The 21,246-nt window shown below is 39.2% G+C and overlaps 3 protein-coding genes across 7 annotated transcripts in view; 2 read left to right on the top strand and 1 right to left on the bottom strand.

Annotated features, from left to right (window-relative positions):
* LOC140755000 (putative ferric-chelate reductase 1 homolog) overlaps window positions 1–2,558 on the top strand; it is a 51,068-nt gene extending 48,510 nt beyond the window's left edge. The window contains exons 12-13 of one of the 2 annotated variants that reach the window (XM_073090162.1): window positions 270–377; window positions 2,227–2,558. In XM_073090162.1, coding sequence (XP_072946263.1) covers window positions 270–377; window positions 2,227–2,349 — 231 coding nt within the window. In that variant the 3' untranslated portion in view covers window positions 2,350–2,558. The remainder of the gene's footprint in view (window positions 1–269; window positions 378–2,226) is intronic. The other variant, XM_073090163.1, reaches the window with a different exon arrangement.
* A 1,848-nt stretch (window positions 2,559–4,406) lies between these two features.
* On the bottom strand, window positions 4,407–6,255 carry DNApol-epsilon58 (DNA polymerase epsilon subunit 2). The gene has a single exon (XM_073090317.1). It carries the CDS (start codon window positions 6,166–6,168, stop codon window positions 4,591–4,593), a length of 1,578 nt encoding a protein of 525 aa, XP_072946418.1. The 5' UTR covers window positions 6,169–6,255; the 3' UTR covers window positions 4,407–4,590.
* A 729-nt stretch (window positions 6,256–6,984) lies between these two features.
* LOC140755081 (uncharacterized) lies at window positions 6,985–20,777 on the top strand. Of its 4 annotated transcripts, none has more exons than XM_073090278.1 (11): window positions 6,985–7,397; window positions 9,822–9,980; window positions 10,576–10,695; window positions 11,465–11,602; window positions 12,954–13,150; window positions 13,798–14,012; window positions 14,749–14,980; window positions 17,663–17,812; window positions 19,256–19,327; window positions 19,827–19,950; window positions 20,458–20,773. In XM_073090278.1, exons 1-11 carry the CDS (start codon window positions 7,363–7,365, stop codon window positions 20,624–20,626), a joined length of 1,611 nt encoding a protein of 536 aa, XP_072946379.1. In that variant the 5' UTR covers window positions 6,985–7,362; the 3' UTR covers window positions 20,627–20,773. The 4 variants fall into 4 exon arrangements, with proteins under 4 accessions (XP_072946379.1, XP_072946380.1, XP_072946378.1 ...); XM_073090279.1 differs by having other exon boundaries at window positions 17,669–17,812; window positions 20,458–20,772; XM_073090277.1 differs by lacking the exons at window positions 6,985–7,397; window positions 9,822–9,980; window positions 10,576–10,695; ... (2 more) ...; window positions 13,798–14,012; window positions 14,749–14,980 and adding an exon at window positions 14,987–16,645 and having other exon boundaries at window positions 17,669–17,812; window positions 20,458–20,777.
* Window positions 20,778–21,246: the final 469 nt, after the last annotated feature.

Here is a 21,246-nt window from a genome sequence, read left to right as displayed (position 1 = left end):
GTTACTCGTAGTATGATCAGTGGTTGACCAAGTAAATAAGTTACTCATAGTATGTTCAGTGGTTGAACTGGGTACATGGGTGGGATGCAGCTAACGACGCGTCAGACCGATATAGTCACTTCTTCTTGTCGGATCGTCTAAGATAAGCTATCGTTGAACCGGGTACGTGGGTGGGTTGCAGCTAACGACGCGTCAGACCGATATTGTCACTTCTTGTCGGATCGTCTAAGATAAGCTATCGTTGAACCGGGTACGTGGGTGGGTTGCAGCTGACGGCGTGCCTGGCGGCGGCGCGCGAGAGCGGGCGCGTGGAGGACTTCCCGCTGAAGGACCTCGGCCGCGCGCACTCCGCCGTCGAGCGCAGCGCCGACGCGCCGGTGAGCGCTACACCCCATAACAGCTCTACTCCGCTTCTTCAATCTTCCTCCATAACATATCCCCTTCTCAACTCTTCTTTCCTCCATAACATATCCCCTTCTCAACTCTTCTTTCCTCCATAACATATCCCCTTCTTAACTCGTCTTTCCTCCATAACATATACTCTTCTCAACTCGTCTTTCCTCTATAACATATCCCCTTCTCAACTCGTCTTTCCTCCATAACATATCCCCTTCTCAACTCTTCTTTCCTCCATAACATATCCCCTTCTCAACTCGTCTTTCCTCCATAACATATCCCCTTCTCAACTCTTCTTTCCTCCATAACATATCCCCTTCTCAACTCGTATTTCCTCCAAAACATATCCCCTTTCAACTCTTCTTTGCTCCATAATAATTATATTACTTTTCCTTCTTTCTCTTAGTTCCCCTTATCTAACCTCTCTAAGCCTTATCTAAGCACTCAGTAGCGCTATCAATTTGGAGCATCGAACTACATCTCAAAAATCCTTCTATAACACAGTATTTCTTAAAACATATCATAAACACTTGGGTGGACCATTGTTCTTTCTCTTTCTGATATACTCATAACACTTCTTGAAACATTTTGTGAGCAACCAATTGCACTAACACTCTTTTCTATTCTTTTTATATCTTGCCATAACTTATAATCCGTTTTTTCTTAAAACATTACTTTCATGAAAATCTGACTGCGCCACTGGTCTTCCCTTTTCAATCTGTCTTTTCCACTACCTCATTTTTTCTTATTTCTTTCTTCATTTCTTTTCTATCTTTTGTTCGTTTTTTCTTCTACAATACACATCACTAATCCATTACTTATTCAATTTAATTTCTTGCAATTACTTACAACAATTCCTATTCTGCCGTTTTGAATATTGCTTTAAGTCTTCACCTTTCTTTCTTGCATGCCGCTTTAAATTTTGTGAAATCTTTAACCGTTCTTCATCATAATTCTTCATTCTTCTCCTGTTTTGTTTGCAAACTTTAACATTTCTTCATTACCATCACTGGTAAAAGCAACACGACTAATTATTTGTGACTAATTATTTACTTGCAATACACAACTCTTATTTTTAACCGACTTCAACTTTCTCAATTCGACGTATATATGTTTTTATTGTCTACAACTCGTCTTTCAAAACAGCTATATGTCGACATCCGGTATTTCATCTAAAATCTTATTTTTTTGTCTACCTATCTTCCTTTTTATTCTTTGTATTTTAACTACGTCTCAAACTTTACTATCTGTTAATACTTTTTCTTTATTACCTAGTCTTCAACTGCATGCTATTTTTAAAAAATATCCTATTTGTATTTTGTATTTTCATCTTCTTAATATACCAGCTAAATTGAGTTTTGGTATTGTCATGTCTATTTACCTTTCTACTATTAATTTACTATTACCCAAATTGGGGAAATTTATTGGAACAGAAAAGATAAATTCATTTCTATATCTTTTTAAAACTTATTAGAATTATTTGCAAATTACAATCATGGACAACAATCATTGCATGCCTTTTGTAACTAATATCAATCGTTTCATTACGACATTTTCTCTATGACCTAAATCTGTACCCTAACTAAGTATGAGTTTATACGTTTTTACAAAAATGACTGTTTTTGTATTTGTTTACGTATTTGCTTTGTATTGTTTATATTTCCAATCAGCGCCCCTAGCGTCCTGTGTCAGAACTGATTGGAAGTGTATGGGAAATACGTAAACAAATACAAAAACAGTCATTTTTGTAAAAACTCATACGAAGAGTACTGAACATAACAAAATTACTCTCATTATTTTATTTATTAATGTATTTTTCATGTTTTTCAGTTTGGTGCCTTCAGGAAGCATGTTCTGGGAGTATACGCGCCAATCATCCTGCTAATCGTCGTGATTATGATTTGCCTTGTCGCGTTGGCTCCTATAGGAACCAATAACTTCATGGGTGCTTAAACGTAACTTACAATCAGAGATACAATATCTTTTTTTAAGGAAAAAATGTGTTAACATTTACGTTACAAGTTCTAAGACTTAAAGACGTGAACGTTAAAAATAATTTAAATTGAATAAGAAAACAAAATTAAATTGAAATAATTATGCAATCTCAATTTCTAAGATATTTCCAGCTTTTAAGATATCAGGATACCTTTTTCATCACAATTTTTTAATTATAATTTTTAATTAAAGATTTATTTTTATAAATCTTAAATTTTATTTATAGAATTTATCACAGAAACATAGTAAAATGTTGTATTCAACAAAAAAAATCACAAAGGCTACACAACTACAGATACAGATCACTGGTAACTATCCGTTATCTTGTCTCCTATTCCAGTTGAATATAAAGTTCAAAGTGTATCTATATTCTATACCACCCATACCACAAAGAATCTAAATATAGCATATGATTATTGAACGTTAAATGTTAAAAAAATATCAAAAATCAAAAAAATTGAGCACATGGTTGTATTAAGTTAAGTTATCATCACAATTATTTTATGTAAATATAAGTACATTACTGATTTATTTGATTTGATCAAATATTTTCGTGATAAAATAGGTACTTATTTTTATTAACAAATAGTTTTACATGATCAAAGTATTGTAAGATTATTTTGTACGGGCCTTTTTCTTGTCATACGGGTTGTTTTCTACATACATTTCTTAAACGCATGTGTGAATTTACCGATTGCCATCTCACCGCGCCTTGCATTAGTTTTGTAGTGTATGCGAACGAACTAGTTCGATAGAGCTGAACAGATGAACTACGCGAACTGGATCCCCGATTTCCCGCTCCATAGTTCGTTAGCTCCTAACTAAACTAGTGAAAAAATGGCGGTAACCGAATTAATATCACATGTAACATTTTAAGAATATTTTATATGAATCTATAGGTATATCCTGTTTAAGAGCTTAAACATTTTAATGCATTCCTTAATCTTGCATAATCTGCAAAATGCAGTATAAAAATTTATAAAACAATTTAAACAGATCATTAGCTCTTTTAGTTCATCTGTTCTTCAGAGCTGGCGAACTAAAAGAGCAAACTAGTTCGTTTAGGAGCCGCAAACTAAATTGAGCGATCCCAGTTGCGAACTATTGTGTCTGAAGATTACCTTGTTTGCGTGTGGTTTACATGACAGGAAAAGTATCTATGAAACCATAGGATACGAGTGGCACGCATTAGACGCGGTTATAAATACACCCGCGTGATAAGAAATAGGGCATAGTGTATACGTAAATTTTAATTTATATAATGTGTAATATGAACAATATTTTTATTAAATCTTTAAAGAAACAATCACACAAATAAACTTAGTTATAAAGTATATTTTTAGAGGGTGCATGTAAATATTTATTAAACTGTGAAATAATTTAATAATAACTAAAACTTAAAACACAAGACTAATAGATTGTTATGGGGCAGTCCACAAAATATACGACTATTCACTTAATGTTGTTCATTTCAATATGTTTTTTTAATTTCGAAACAAATGCCTGAAATAATAGGGGTTCAAAACAAATACAGGTCTGTGCCTGAAACCAATTTATATGCACAAGGATATTCAATTCATATGCATCTCATGAGTGCATCATCCCCTATATGTCTCTGTATAAAACTCCTCTATGTCACAATACGCCAATTACGAGATAAACTACTGTGCTCTGTTTTAAAGGGTAATAGTTAAACAGATTTAGTAATCTCAAGAATATGAGGAGTTCTAACATGGTCCTCGAGGGCAGCTGGTGCAAGGTCCTTCTGTGGTTTACATTAAGCACTCAAATCTTATATGCAAAAAGGAAATTATACAGTAACACCAAAAGTGTTCATATCAAAAGAATTATGTTAATGAAATTATTGTTATTTTTTTTTCAAATAAAGAGATGCTGATATTTAGTCTTAATAGTTACTAAAAGCAGATAATTATGCATGAATTATATATTTTGTGAACAGCCCCTTAGGTTTATTATAATAAGCCTTTTAACATCTTAACTTTTTACAAAACATTATTATTGTGATCAAGATTTTCATGGCTATACACAAAAGTATTTTTAAATGATATTAATATAATTGTAACCTTATTAATATACATTCACAATGTTTTACAGTGATTTTTAAATAATTATATGGATGTAAATATAGTTTCCAATTAAAAAAATAATCCTTTATCACTTGTTTCTTTTCACTCATTTTCAAGTGTCCTCATTAGGTATTTGGGAGTCCTCAACTGTCCTTGACGCTGGTATGTAGACCTTGAAGGAGAACTCTGTGTGTGGAAAGGACCCTGGGTTGACTACTTGGCAATTCTGATAGCTTCTTGTGTACGGCTGGAAGTTATCCGCAACAACCACCAAGTCAGGCATTGGGTACAAATTTAGAGCATCGGCATGCTTCCAATACATCGGTTGCACTCCTAACGATAATGGTGATAGTGTGCACTGACTTAACAATGTTTTCGTTAAGTGATCTGGTATATCACCCGTTTCAGGGAAATGTATTGAGTTCCTGCACATTTTCGTGACCAAATCTTGCCTGATTATAACGAACTCCTGTGTGCAGTATTGCACTCTACAAGGGTTTGTTGTGAAGATTACCGAGTCACCCAATTTATTTCTTATTTCCTCAGTAATTGAGCTTGGGATGGGTGGTCGAGGAAGAATGTTTGGCGCTGCCGGATCCCCTCTTCCAGGCACAAATATAAACTTACATGATTCTCTTAATTTAGTAAATGGGTGTAGAATATCTCCTAAGTTTGTTAACGCTGCTTTCAGTTGCGTACTGTGCTCATAACCATATGGACATGAAAGGAACTCTCCCAGGAATATTATAGCAATCGGTGGAAAGTCGTTATAACCCAAGAAGAGAGTTTTCAACTTAGACATTACTTTTAAGTTATCAAACCAGACATCCGACAAGAAAACTAACATACCATCCTCATTTTCTGCCTCAATTTTGAGTAAACTTTGGGAATTCTTTAACAAAGTCTTTGATTTCCCTCCAAAAGTGTTCAAATTGCCAAAATAAGGTAGAGAAGTGGTTCTATTTTCGGATGGTGGTAAAACTAGTCCCATAACATTGAGTACTTTGTCGTCGTAATAACCCTCGGCTAATACAAAACTGCTTTCTGTAAATAGGCCAGAATGATACCTTGTTTGCGACATGTCTAGCAACACACTGCCAGTTGGGTCTTCTAAGTAGAATTTGCCTTCTGTTAACTGAGTTAATAGCCCCAGCACGATAACATCATCAAGACGACTCGAAGAACTAAGTAATACCTCGATTTTTCGCAGTTGAAACTTGTTTTCGTCCTCCATAGACGGTAATAACTCCTTCGCAAATAGTTTATTCCGTATAGTTCGTTGCCAGATCACTGTATACCTGTCGATCAAGAGTTGGGCCTTCCATTTGGGTTCTGGATACAAACTATTATTAACATTAATGTCTTTCACAAATTTCTTTCTCTCGCTGTCGTAACATAGTTTCGGGACACTAAACGCATCGATAACATTAAGCACCGTTTCTGATTCCTCTAATCCTGACGATTGACACTCTTTATAAGCTAATTCCAAGTGTTGTTTCTCTAAAACCGGTTGCGACAAACACTGATGCAGTAAGTGCGCAGTTAACTTATCTATCATCTTCTGACGCTCAGCATAAGCCAAAGGAGCCAGTTGTTCTGCCACAAATGTAGTCGCCTCACGCCGAATAATAAAACCACTGAGTTTAAACGCATTGTTCACCTCGGCGCGTATATGCTGCAAGTCACCCATTTTCCCCACGAGATCGCATTAACGATTAAGAAAACTGTTGGAGACGTTTGTGTCTACTTTATTTACATATTAACAGGAATCGTATTCGAAAATTGTAGAGAAAGTCTGATTTGAACATAATTAGTGACAAACAATAACACCCAGCTGAGCTTGCCAAATGCCAATATTCCCGCCAAAACACATGTCAACTTGTCAAGTGTGAACATATTAGGGATGTTCATAAATAATCGATATTTATTCTAATCGATTAAAAGTTTTTTGACTGTTATATAATCGATGTCTGAGTGTCGATGATGTGTGAGTGTCTATGAGGTTATCTATCCTATCCAAAACTATCAAACTTCGCGCATCTTGTGATATAGACGTCATCAATTTTCACAATGAAGGCTTGAAAGTGAAAGTATGTACAGTAAAAATAGATTCATATACTGAAAAAAGCTAGCAAACACTCGTTTGGTAATGTCCACACATTTTTTTCATAAGGGAATGACTCTGTTTTCCCCCATCCTATTTACATTTACATATTTATTACTCAAAATTGTATCGAATTATTTGACAATTTGAGATTACCACCATTCGATTTAAACGTTACTCTTGTCTATGGTATTACTAAATCATAACAGACAATAAATAAAACAAATACAATTCATACGTATATTACAATTTTATTTAAAAAAATCATAAATGTATACATTATATAATCAAAACATATATTTAAATTTAGAAAGTATTAATGATTCATCACATCCTGTATATAAAGATATAAAGCAGGAAGGAAGTAGACTAATCAATTAACAAGCGTACAGGTAGACATAGACAATAAAGTTTGACAATCATCCAAGCAAAAAGGAAATTGATCACAAAATCAAAATGGCATTCCGCGAAAATTGCAAGTTGTTTATTGTAATAACAAGTGTTTTACGATTACATTGAACTCAAATATTGGTCGTATCGTTGAAGAAATCAATCAATTGTATATATGTGTATTTTGATCACCTAAACAGTATTAATTTGGTTATTGTAAAGTGCGAAGTTTATTAAATGCAAGCGAAATTTCTTTCATCCGGCGTATGGACCGCCTATTGTAGAGTAATATGGCTAAATTACGTTGATTATTGCTATAAATTACGCGGTAACATAAAATTAAATTTATATTTGTTCGAACGTTACTATTTTTAAAGTAAAATCTCAACAATGGCATTTTTGCGCGAGTTAGAAGAATACGTTTGGTAAGTGCCTGTTATTAAAATTATTATAAAACTACGGCGTAAAAAAACAAGAGAACTATTGATACTGAAATTAAGTATAATTAAAGTAGATTCAAAGGATGGAGGTATATCGCGGTGTAAGAGTCAGATGAACGTATGTACAAAAATCAAGAGTTGTTTTTTTTTCACAAAACTGTTCACAATGTAGTCTTTTATGAAATGGCAAAACAAATTGACTTTATATTCAATATTTAATAAATAAAATACCGAATATATAAAAAAATATAATGTGTCTTTGTAAGCATTTATAAACATTTCTTTTTATATTTTTCAAAACTCTAATAGTACGACAATATATTAATGTATATTTTTATTTCAACTACTGTATATTATCTCTATTAATGATCTGCGAAAGTTTGAAGTGGCGAATTCTCACAGTATTTTTGCTCTCCTGTAAAATTGACAAAATGTAGATATGTTTGAAGGTGGTAGAATCCTTTGTGGTTCGACTCTGGCAGCACCACTGCCACACCTATTTCTACCTAATAACAGTAGTGTTAGGCGCTGATGTGTTACGGTTCGAAGGGTGTGGTAAGGGAGACAGACTTTTCCGAGGCGTTCCAGCTTAGTCCTCAGGGGTAGCGGCGCATCTGTGGCCGACCTCAGATAGGAATTTAATCTTACCTGGGGTTGATTACAGATGTCCATGGGCGGCAGTAGCCACTTACCCTCAGGTGGACTGCATGCTCGTCTGCTACTCCTATATTATAAAAAAAAAACAATTGATGAACGTAATTAATTTTAAAAGCAGCATGTTTCCTAAGAACCCATGTAATACTATCTCATTCATATACATATTAGTAATTACTTCCTTCACAAATATTTATCTCCTTCTATAAATATATTCATAATAAAAAACAATTATAATTACTAGCTTACTAATATTGTTATAATAATACCAATGATGGATGATAATTGTTGAACAGTAAGTAAATAAGAGCATAGTGGTTTGGGGCCCACAATCCCACAGCCCCCAGCCCCTCAATCAGGAAAGTCTGAGCTTCGAATCCTAGGCATACACCTCTTGTCCCTGTAGTTTCGGGACCAGAATAGGGCTACGGTATCCTCTGCCTGTCGTAAGAGGCGACTAAAAGGGGGCTTCCGGGGTTGCGGACGGCAAGAGTGGGAGCTCAAACCCCCCGGCCAGCGACCCCGGGAAGGACGGCGGTATGTGTGGTCGCATACCGTCGTGCACACCAGACGGTGTGGTGAGTATCAAGCTCACCTGGGCGGAGCCCGACGGGGCACAGCGCTAAGAGGACTCCGGTTGCGTTCCGTTGGAGATCCCGGAGTCCTCTACGCAGCGCCGAGGACGGCCACCGGGGGGGTTTTAGTGCGGTAAGAGTCCCACATAACCCCGTGTCGCTCCCACGGCACCTTTTGAAGGTTTCCCCCTCGTTAACAAAAAAAAAAAAAAAGCATACACCTCTGATTGTTTAATATTATGTGTGAATTAGAATTTAATTGAAAATACCCAACTACATCTTGAATCTCACAGAAAAGAAGTTTAAACTTGTCATTAAACAAACGCTATGTAAAAAAGCATACTATAGGCTGAGTGATTATTTGACAGATAAAACGGTGTGGTCTGAGGTTACGAGCCATTGTATAACACATTTTTTTTTTTTAAAAAGATGTGTGTTATGGAGTTTGTTTCGCTGCTTCTTCTCCATAACGAAACACCTTGTGAAGTGGTGTTAGTTGACATTCAAAAAGTGCTCTGTAAAGAACCTATTTTGAATTAAAAAAAAAGTATTTGATTTGATTTGATTGAGTTCCTAAGTTTTAAGAACTAAGGAATTAGGAGAAAGAGCTGGAATGTTTCTGAAAAGTATGTCTTTCTTACCACACCCTTCAAACCAGAACACAGCAGCACTTAACATATACTTAAATTGGGTGTGGTGGTACCGCCAGAGTTGAACCACAGAGGGCTCTACCCCCTTCATAGCCTAAATTTCTCCCACTTTTAAACTACACCTGTGGCCAACATTGAAGTACTAATCAATTGTAGATGATTTATTTCATCATCATTTCATCCTCAACCCATTACTGTCCCACTGCTGTGCACAGGTCTCCTCTCAAAGTGAGAAGGATTAGGCCATAGTCCACCGCGCTGGCCAAGTGCGTATTGGTAGATTTTACATATGTATGTACCTTTGAGATTTTTTTTCTTTTTTAATAAATCTCTCAGGTGTGCAGATTTCCTCACGATGTTTTCCTTCACCGTTTAAGCATGTGATAATTAATTTCTAATATGCTCATAATTTTAAAATCAGAGGTGTGAGCCTGAGATTTGAACCTCGGATGATAAGATGATTTATGTATTATTATTTATTTTACAGTTGGTAGAAAGTAATTTATGTATTATTGTTGTTAATATTACAGGTCAAGAAAAGAATGGCGTTACCCAAAAATGACGGAAGAGACATATGATATGTTGAGACAGTGTCTTGAAGTGCCCCCAATCAACATGACATATGATGTAGAGGATATCATAGAAAGGAGCAGAGCGTTTCCGATCAAATTTCCTATACAAGTTGTTAGGTATGTACGTTTAACAATAGCTTAAGTGGCTGCGGAGGGTAATGTGGTAGAGTACGCGCCAAGTTTCTAGTCCACTCAGGATACAGAAATGAGTTACGCAACTCATTTCTCACCAGCAAATTGTAGATATTAGCGCGATGAAGACAGTGCAGATATCTCCTGGCCGCTGCCCACTCTGGGCCACGGATACATTGTTGCATTAGTGTTCACATACTGTTGCTATCGAGCATAAGCTTTGTTCACTAACCCTTCAAAGCGGACTAGAAGTTTGGTGCATATGTATGTTGCATTCTTTGGCACGCCCTACAGCCCAAGTGGCTTGATTTTAAGTTTTTTTTTACTTTTTTGAGGTTGGGAAAAATAAATTAAAAAAATAGAGATAAAAGAGTAAATTTTTTGAAAACATTCAAATTAAAACGACCAAGTTGTTGCATATTCTTTTTGTTATGTATGATGTGGTTCAATGAAATTTATAGAGTTGTGTCATTATTTTTCAGTATTATATGCACACTTGAAAATCTTCACCCTAATTAAATACATAAATATATGAATCAACTATCATAAATATGTTTTCAAAAATAAAGTTGTCTTACAGATTGGAGAGATTAAAGAAGAAAAGGCCTCAAGATCGACTGAAAAGTAATATAAATACCACCTACCCTATCATACATGAGAGAGCACTGCATATGATGACTCACTTCCTTATATATAAAAGGTGAGAACGATATTGTATTATTTTTATAAAGTAAGAGTAGCAGATAAGCTTCCAGACCACCTGATAATAAGTGGCTAATGCCGTCCATGGACATCTGTAATCAACCCCAGATAGGGTTAGATATTCCTACCTGTGGTCGGCCACAGATGCGCCGCTACCCCTGAGGACTAAGCTGTGACGCCTCGGAAAAGTCTGTCTCCCTTACCACACCCTTCAAACAGGAACACAGCAGCGCCTAACACTGCTGTTTTTGTGGTCACTGTCTCTGCCGCCCATGAAAAATAACTATATAGAACAGATGATCTAAATAATACAATCACAGATGTGTTGCCACTCCTGAGGACTAATCTAAATATATATAACTCAAAGGTGACTGACTGACATAGTGATCTATCAACGCACAGCCCAAACCACTGGACGGATCGGGCTGAAATTTGGCATGCAGGTAGATGTTATGACGTAGGCATCCGCTAAGAAAGGATTTTGATCAATTCTACCCCCAAGGGGATAAAATAGGTGATGAAAACATTACTTCGTAACGCGAGCGAAGCCGCGGACAAAAGCTCGTATGGTATAGTCCGCGCCAAACTGCTAGTCTGCTCTGAAGTTGTTGTGAGCAGGTATAGTGATACAATTTACTATCGCGACGTGATTCATTTCTATATTCAGGGCGGACTAGCAGTTTGGCGTGGACTGTAACATTTTTCTTAACACACATATGAAACCAATCTTAAGATATAGCCTTATAACAAATTTTATTAATTCACAGAAAATTCGGCTCTCCAATAGAGAAGCCATTCTACAAAGATATGACAGTGCCACAGCTCATAGATAGAATACTGAAAAAACGCGCGGTCTCCTTCATGTATCCCGAGGACCATTACAAGCTATTGTCTGGAGAATCTGGGTAATTCAAATCTGTAAATTATATAGAATACTTTTCGAAAGTCAACAAACTATCACCGCTTCGGTAGTTGTTTCGCTATGGAGAAGAAGCGGCAAAAGAAACTGTGTGCAAATTTGCAATTATTGATCTTAGAGGTGGAGTTGTTACATGCGGATTTATCATTTAAGTATTAATCTTTATCTTTATATAATATATATTTCTTATGTGCGTGTGTATGTCACTGAACTCCTCCTAAACGACTGGACTGATTTTGATGAAATTTGTTGTGTGTGTTCAAGGAGACTTGAGAATGGTTTAGATTCACAATTTAGTCCGTGGTAAAAGGTTTTTTAATTAATTTTTAATTCGTAAGTAGTTATAGAATCGGAAACTATGCATTTAATCAATTGATGATCTTTACCAAAGTTGTTGTCCAAGAGCCCACGAGGGTTTGGGAGTTGGTAAGACCAATTTTCGACAGATGGTACCACTGTCATTCCAATGCAGGTACAAATTTTCCGTTTTATGTATGTCATATTATTTTGTTTAAAATGCGGGCGAAGCCGCGGACACCACTAGTTCATTATAAAAAAGTAATGAACAAGTGTGTAGTCCACTTGATGATCAAATTTAGATAGTATTAAAGTTTTACTTGAGATTAGTCAAGATGCACTGCCCTCTATAACCTCTATAACTTCAAAGTCTCCTATAAGAGTCATGTCATAAAACAAAACAGTATTTCAAGAAAATTGTAAAAAATTAAGTATTTATTAAAAAATTAATAAGAAAGATTTTGGTAAATCCAGAAAAAATATAGTACCCATTTTTGATACTCACAATTTTTTTCGTTAACTCACTACAGTAAAGTCTTATGACTTATTTCTGCTCCTTATGAAGCAATTTCGGGCGAGATACACTTGAATATAATGTACCATCTTTATATATATGTATTTCTTATGTGCGTGTGTATGTCACTGAACTCCTCCTAAACGACTGGACTGATTTTGATGAAATTTGTTGTCTGAGGGAAAAGGTTTTTTAATTTTAGTTACTGTACTCCTCCGAAACGGCTTCACCGATTTTCACTAAATTTTGTATGCATATTTAGTAGGTCTGAAAATCGGCTACTATCTATTTTTTATACCCCTAAGTGATAAGGGTTGTGCACCCTTAACATTTTTTTTATTTATATGGCAACACAACGTTTGCCGGGTCAGCTAGTATAATATAATATGGTACAATTTACTATATTTATTTATTTATTTATTTATTTAAACCTAGTGGTTACAAAGGGCGAACTTAATATATTATGGGTGACAAGACAACTGCCAAACCTAGTCGTGGCGTATTATTAACTTGAATTTTTTTCCAGCGAGGAGGGCTGGGAGGAAGTGGGCACACAGCAACAGCAGCGCCCCCTGGTGCTAGAGAACGTGCTGAGCTACGACGAGCTGAAGCTGTCCGCGCTGGTGGCGGTGAGCGGCTTCACCGAGTGCGTCAACGAGGCCAGCCGACACAACTCCGGCGTCGTGCGCGAGGAGGACGCCGAGCCGAATGCGCTCATCATTGGTGAGTGACTGAGTTACGTATAGAGAATACGCTTGTATAGTCCGCGCCAAACTGCTAGTCCGCTATGAAGTTGTTGCGTGCAGGTGCAGTCATACAATTTGCTATGGCGACGTGGTTCACTTCAATATTCAAAGTGTTGTGCGCGAGGAGGATGTTGAGCCGAACGCGCTCATCATTGGTGAGGTTCTGGGGTCGATTCTCGGCCAAGCAAGACGCTAATTGTTTCAATTGGCCTGAGTTATATGAATAAAATACGCTTATAGCAACGGACATGGATCAATGTGACACATCTTAAAAAAATGATAAAAAATAGTGCAGGGCACCTCAGCTATTCATATATTGACACATGCATCTGCAATGTGAGAATGTGCAACACTACTTGACGAAATGTGTTTAAACGAGAAACGTCATTTAAACTGTTCAAATTCTCACCCTATAGTCTTGTGTCGTCGTTTGTACGTCATTCGTTTTGTGACGTCATAATATATAGCTGACTCTCTCTTTCTCTCTTTGCATGTGTGTGTGTATGTACATCATATCCTCCTCCTATCACATATAACGAGAAGTGTCTAAATGTCACATGTATGAAGCCATCTACGATCAATCTACTCTACTTGACCTAATAACAAAAATGCTATTATTTCCAGGTCTCATCGGTCCCAGGTTCGAACGCCTCAACCGCATGGACTACGAGGACATGATATTGACGGGGGTACAGAACGTACCGGAGAATGGGTACGGGGATACACCCACACCCGTGCGATTCGCACATGTGTTGAACAACACGTATGTGCACGGTGATGATCAACACGAGTCGCCCAATAGACACATGTGGAGGCAGATGTGGGCTGAGTTCTTTGAGGTGGGTTTTAGTATTATAGTAGTAGCTAATGAGTATTTATAGTAAGTGGATAATCAACCTCAGATAGGATTAGAGTCCTATCTGAGATTGGTCATTTTTATTTTTTGTAATAATAGGAGTAGGAAAGGAGCAGTGCAGTCTACTTGTTGGTAAGTGGCTACTGCCGCCCATGGACGTCTGTAATCAATCCCAGATAGGATTAGATATTCCTACCTGAGGTCGTCCACAGATGTGCCGTTACCGCTGAGGACTAAGTTCAACACATGTGCAAATCTTATGAAGATGGTAGAACGCTTTGTGGTTCGACTCTGGCGTCACCAACGCCACACCTATTTCTGTCCTATAACAGCAGTGTTAAGCGCTGCTGTGTTTTGGTTTGAACGGTGTGGTAAGGGAGAAATAGTTATCCGAAGCGTTCATGCTTACTTCTTAAGGGCGTTCACTGATCCGTGGCTGACCACAGTTAGGGCTCTTATCTTATAACAATTACAGATGTCCATGGGCGGCATGGGCCACTTAGCATCAGCTAGCTAATGGTAAATAGCTAAGAAGTATGTCGCTAGATAGATAATAAGTAAGTGGCTATCGCTGATCATGAACTAAAATCAACCCCAGATAGGATTAAAACTCTACCTGAGGTCGCCCACTGAAGCATTGCTTTAAACGCCTTGTATAAGTATCGTAACGTGGATATTATGTTATTGAAAGTATTTATAATTATTTTAATGATTACCAGGTCGAAAACTACACGTACGAAGAGATAGACGCAATGGACATACGATACAAGAGCGTCGAACGTCAATACAAGGAGCGTTTCATAAAGCTGTCCATAGCGCCCGAGTGCGAGACATTCGACAACGAGGTGTACTACAAGAGACTGCTAATACTGGCCGAGACTTTGCTGCTAGAGGCCGACTGGCGCGCCAAGGAGCGCGGCCAGTCCGCGTTCGTCAACATCGTCGGCTTGGGTGAGTCTGTAGTGTTACTGCTCCGTGTGACGACACTGACGATGCCGCTAGAGGCCGACTGGCGCGCCAAGGAGCGCGGCCAGTCCGCGTTCGTCAACATCGTCGGCTTGGGTGAGTCTGTAGTGTTACTGCTCCGTGTGACGACACTGACGATGCCGCTAGAGGCCGACTGGCGCGCCAAGGAGCGCGGCCAGTCCGCGTTCGTCAACATCGTCGGCTTGGGTGAGTCTGTAGTGTTACTGCTCCGTGTGACGACACTGACGATGCCGCTAGAGGCCGACTGGCGCGCCAAGGAGCGCGGCCAGTCCGCGTTCGTCAACATCGTCGGCTTGGGTGAGTCTGTAGTGTTACTGCTCCGTGTGACGACACTGACGATGCCGCTAGAGGCCGACTGGCGCGCCAAGGAGCGCGGCCAGTCCGCGTTCGTCAACATCGTCGGCTTGGGTGAGTCTGTAGTGTTACTGCTCCGTGTGACGACACTGACGATGCCGCTAGAGGCCGACTGGCGCGCCAAGGAGCGCGGCCAGTCCGCGTTCGTCAACATCGTCGGCTTGGGTGAGTCTGTAGTGTTACTGCTCCGTGTGACGACACTGACGATGCCGCTAGAGGCCGACTGGCGCGCCAAGGAGCGCGGCCAGTCCGCGTTCGTCAACATCGTCGGCTTGGGTGAGTCTGTAGTGTTACTGCTCCGTGTGACGACACTGACGATGCCGCTAGAGGCCGACTGGCGCGCCAAGGAGCGCGGCCAGTCCGCGTTCGTCAACATCGTCGGCTTGGGTGAGTCTGTAGTGTTACTGCTCCGTGTGACGACACTGACGATGCCGCTAGAGGCCGACTGGCGCGCCAAGGAGCGCGGCCAGTCCGCGTTCGTCAACATCGTCGGCTTGGGTGAGTCTGTAGTGTTACTGCTCCGTGTGACGACACTGACGATGCCGCTAGAGGCCGACTGGCGCGCCAAGGAGCGCGGCCAGTCCGCGTTCGTCAACATCGTCGGCTTGGGTGAGTCTGTAGTGTTACTGCTCCGTGTGACGACACTGACGATGCCGCTAGAGGCCGACTGGCGCGCCAAGGAGCGCGGCCAGTCCGCGTTCGTCAACATCGTCGGCTTGGGTGAGTCTGTAGTGTTACTGCTCCGTGTGACGACACTGACGATGCCGCTAGAGGCCGACTGGCGCGCCAAGGAGCGCGGCCAGTCCGCGTTCGTCAACATCGTCGGCTTGGGTGAGTCTGTAGTGTTACTGCTCCGTGTGACGACACTGACGATGCCGCTAGAGGCCGACTGGCGCGCCAAGGAGCGCGGCCAGTCCGCGTTCGTCAACATCGTCGGCTTGGGTGAGTCTGTAGTGTTACTGCTCCGTGTGACGACACTGACGATGCCGCTAGAGGCCGACTGGCGCGCCAAGGAGCGCGGCCAGTCCGCGTTCGTCAACATCGTCGGCTTGGGTGAGTCTGTAGTGTTACTGCTCCGTGTGACGACACTGACGATGCCGCTAGAGGCCGACTGGCGCGCCAAGGAGCGCGGCCAGTCCGCGTTCGTCAACATCGTCGGCTTGGGTGAGTCTGTAGTGTTACTGCTCCGTGTGACGACACTGACGATGCCGCTAGAGGCCGACTGGCGCGCCAAGGAGCGCGGCCAGTCCGCGTTCGTCAACATCGTCGGCTTGGGTGAGTCTGTAGTGTTACTGCTCCGTGTAACTGTGGAGAATTGTATACTACAAACGTACAACTACAAATGTATGTACTTAAACAGTGGTTAAAAGTGTATTATAAACAAAATGTACATTAAGATTAATATAATGAACATTACTATATTCACATTTTCACATTTCATAGCATTTTCTATTTAGACAAGTCCAACTTGGTCAAACAGATATTCAAAAATGCTGTTTGAATATCTGTTTGACCGAGTGTCGAACCCGGTACTATATACCAAAGCGCCACGCATCGTCAAACCGATATTAGCCATCACCGTTTTGTAAATTTTGTAAACTATTTAAAGAAATAGTCAAAAATCTTTAAAAATCCTTGACAGCACCTAAAAACCAAGTGAGATAAGACAGATATAAAAAACTTAACAAAAACTGTCAAACTAATTAAAAGAATAATATACTCATGGCACACGCTATGAATTTAATAAGTATAGTTCGCACCAAACTGCTAGTCCGCTCTGAAGTTGTTGCGAGCAGGTGTAGTCATACAATTTGCTATGGGGACGCGATTCATTATTATATTCAGAGCGGACTAGCAGTTTCACGCGGACTATAACAGAAAACTTATGAAATCGATTTTTTTTTTATATACTTGCGTCTTTCTATAGCATACAGCCTTCACCTGTAATTGTAATGGGACTTTCCTGTTTTCTCTAATGATTTCAAGCTTTACTAATATATTTAGTGTACATTATGTTATGTTATTATTGCATAAATAAATAAATAAATAGAGCTATTTGTCCACCATACCAGTCTGACGAGCAGAGGGTCCCGGGTTCGATCCCCGGCCAGACAGAAATCTAAATAATGAATTTAGGTTTCTGTTTCTGGGTCTGGGTGTTTGTGTATTTGTCTCTGTGTGTGTCCATGGCACCCACGATACAGGGAATCCTAGTGTGGGGCTGTGAGTGTAAAAAGCGTTTTTTTTTTTAAGAATTACAAACAGAATTCTATAGAGAATCATTTCTCCTAGGTTTAGGTGTATGGAAGATATCATTGCATCAGACGGACATGTTCATGCTGAGTTTCATGGAGCGGGTCCACGCGTTGTTGCAGACTAACATGTTGAATCACGTCTCTGATGTCAACTTTTCTTATCTACGACCTACTCAGGGTGTTTTGGGTGAGTAATATAACCTATACTACTATACTAATACTAGTTTTTGCCCGCGGCTTCGCCCGCGTTTAAAACAAAATAATATGAAATACATAAAACTGAAAATTCGTACCTTCATTTTAACGACAGTGGCACCATCTGGCGAAAATTGGTTGTACCAACTCTGGAACCTTCGTGGGCTCATGGACAACAACTTTGCTAAAGATCATCACTTGATCAAATGCATAGTTTACGATTCAATCCTTACTAATATCGATTAAAATAATCGATTTTTTTGGTCCAAAAGATCGATTCTCCGATTAATCGATCTTAGATCGCCATTCCTAGTTTCCGTGGGATTTCCGGGATAAAAACTATCTTTGTACAAAATTTCATTAAAATCGGTTCAGTGGTTTAGGCGTGAAGAAGAGACAACCAGACAGACAGACAGACAGAGTTACTTTCGGATTTATAATATTAGTAAGGATTATAAAGAGGAAAACTTTGTTTGTTTGATTGTAATGAATAGGCTCAAAGACTACTGGACTGATTTTAAAAATTCTTTCACCATTCGAAAGCTACATTATCCACGAGTAATATAGGCTATATTTTATATGAAATATATTTGATAAATAGATTTTGAAGCGGTACAAAGTTGCCGGGTCAGCTAGTTTATTTCTAAAGTAAAATAGCTGTAGCAACTTCCCGCTACTCGTCAAGAGATGGCGCTGCTGAATCACGCTATCGAAGTTTTCTAAACATCGTACATATATCGATAACTTAATTCGCAAATGAGCCAACTCCACTTTTTTTCAAAATGTTTTTTTTATTTATTTTGATTTTTGTTCAACGCCACTATTATGAAAATAAATATGAAAAACATTTTGACAAAAAGTGGAGTTGGCTAATTTGCGAATTAAGGTATCGATATACAAGATCCGAACTGAGCCTGTCGGAGCACGACCGCTCCCCGGGCATGATCACCAAGCCTACAGGGAGATCTCCCTTTGTCAAAAAGCAATTTGCAGTTTTCTAGTTTTGTTTAAATTGAGACTATCGTTTAGAAGTGACAAGTGACACTAGACAATAAGAATGATCTAAAAAGTATGTGTATATTTTAACAATTTCCTTTTATGTGAAAGTTGGTAGAACCTTTCGTGGTTCAAATGTGGAGACATCACCGACACACTTTTCTGAATAATAACAGCAGTGTTAAGCGCTGCTGTGTTCTGGTTTGAAGGGTGTGGTAAGGGAGATATACTTTTCCGAAGCGTTCCAGCTTAGTCCGTAGGGGTAGCGGCGCATCTGTGGCCGATCTCATGTAGGAATCTAATCCTCAAGGGTAACAATGCATCTTCTCTTATCAAGGGTTGATTATAGATGTTCATGGGCTGTAGTACCCACTTACTATCAGGCAGATTGCATACTTGTCGGTACCTCTATATTATAAAAAAATGTTATTATTTTCAGACCTATTCAACATCTACAGTGACACAGAATTACCGAGGAAACTATTTCTCGAAAACAAGCAACATCCTAGAGGTATGTGATTGTATTACATACATAATTTCCCTAAAATATTGTTCTTAAATAATTATTAGTATGACATGTGATCTCTTGCTCGTGATCTCTTGATACGAACCCTAAGGTCTAGACTAGGGTCTAGGGTTCGTATTCAAAGTTATCTGAAATTATAAATTATTTAGTAGAAAATTATAATTATTTAACAGTTGCTTTAACATTGAAGGAAATCATTTTGAAGAAGCCTGAACACCTGAGAGAAATTAAAGAAAATAGGTATGTGAAGTCTACCAATACGCACTTGGCCAGCGCGGTGGACTATGGCCTAATCCTTCTCATTATGAGAGGAGACCCGTGCCCAACAGTGGGACAGTAATGGGTTGATGATAAATTAAATATTTTATTTGTACAAATTTATATGTTTGGTTTCGTATAAAATTTGCTTAATTTTATACCGAACTTGTCTGCTAAAAGAGACGTACAATTTTAAATTGAAATATGTTGTTATTGTTGTTTTCAGGTGGTATAAATGTTCAGTTGGAGAACAGAGAGCCAGCGTCCAGGCTGACGGGTGAACACGAAGGGAAGATGTTGGTACTGACTTACCCTTGGGATAGTAACGCACATCCTGGGAATGAGTTCTGGTAAGTATGAAATAAATAAGTGTAAGTTGAACTCGAACATGGAGAGTTCCGTACCATCAAATTTTCATTAATTATGTTTTTTTTTTTAAACGCATTAATGTATTGTGAAAATTTGAACTGTCTACCTATTATGATTCAAAACAATTATACGACTTTTGCTTTTTGAAGTTGGTTAAAAGAGTGTATTAGTATTTGAATAAAGAAGGTGGTAGGACTTTATGTGGTTCCTCTCCAGTGGCACCACTGTCACACCTGTTTTTGCCTAATAACAGCGGTGTTCAGCGCTGTTGCGTTGCACTTTAAGGGAGATATACTTATTGGAGGCGTTCCAGTTCAGTCCTCAGGGGTAGCAACGCATCTGTGACCGTGACCGACCACAAGAGGGTTTTAATACTGTCGGGGGTTGATTACAAATATCCACAGTAATCCATATAGTTATAGCGTAAACTTACACAGGAGGCCTATCACATATCACAATTTTTATAGTTGACACTATAATCTATCCAGGTTGGGCTACCTCACGGGCTCCGGGGATCCGGCGGCGGCGTGTGCGACACAAATATCGGAGCTGCACAACGCGAACATCAGCCCGCTGGTGTGCTGCGGCGGCGCGCGTGTGGCCGGCCGCCACGGCGTCGAGACCCTGCACGGGTACTGCGCGAACACCGGCGAGTAGAGCGGCGAATGTGTGGACGCGGGTACGAATATAGGCGAATATTACCGCGAAGACTACTGTGTCAAATTTCACTAATCAGCGAGTAGTTTGCCAAATAATGACGAATATGCACGAATACAGACGAATAATACTGCGGAGACTGTGCTGTGTCGAATTTACCAAAACGAGTAATTCGCCAAAACAATGACGAATATGCACGAATACAGACGAATAATTTTGTTACGCCTGTGCTGTGTCCAATTTGGTGAACATTGTGGTGACAGTGCGAATGGTTGCCAAACAATGACGAATATGCACAAATTCAGACGAATAATTTTGTGATTTCGCGCTGAAATACCTACGCTCGTGAAAAATTGTCCAGCATTGTGGTGTGTAGCGAATACAGCCGAGTATGTTATCCACATATTATTACTCGCGTCTTTACTGGAATCGTAACTTTACTTAATGTACTAGCACTGCAGACTATAAAGAAGAAAAAGTTACAAGATATAAATACACTGTTTAGTCGGACATACTACTTAAAGATAAAACATGAATGGTAGACGTAATGATAATTTTAAGATTATTTATTTAACTTAGGTGGAATATAAATAGGATTTAAGTTGAACAAAATTCCATTT

This window comes from Epargyreus clarus, unplaced genomic scaffold (genome assembly GCF_041222505.1).
Source record: "Epargyreus clarus isolate Ecla_fem2 unplaced genomic scaffold, WU_Ecla_fem_2.2 ptg000032l, whole genome shotgun sequence".
Taxonomy (NCBI): Eukaryota; Metazoa; Arthropoda; class Insecta; order Lepidoptera; family Hesperiidae; genus Epargyreus; species Epargyreus clarus.
This window is presented reverse-complemented; position numbering and strand designations above follow the sequence as displayed.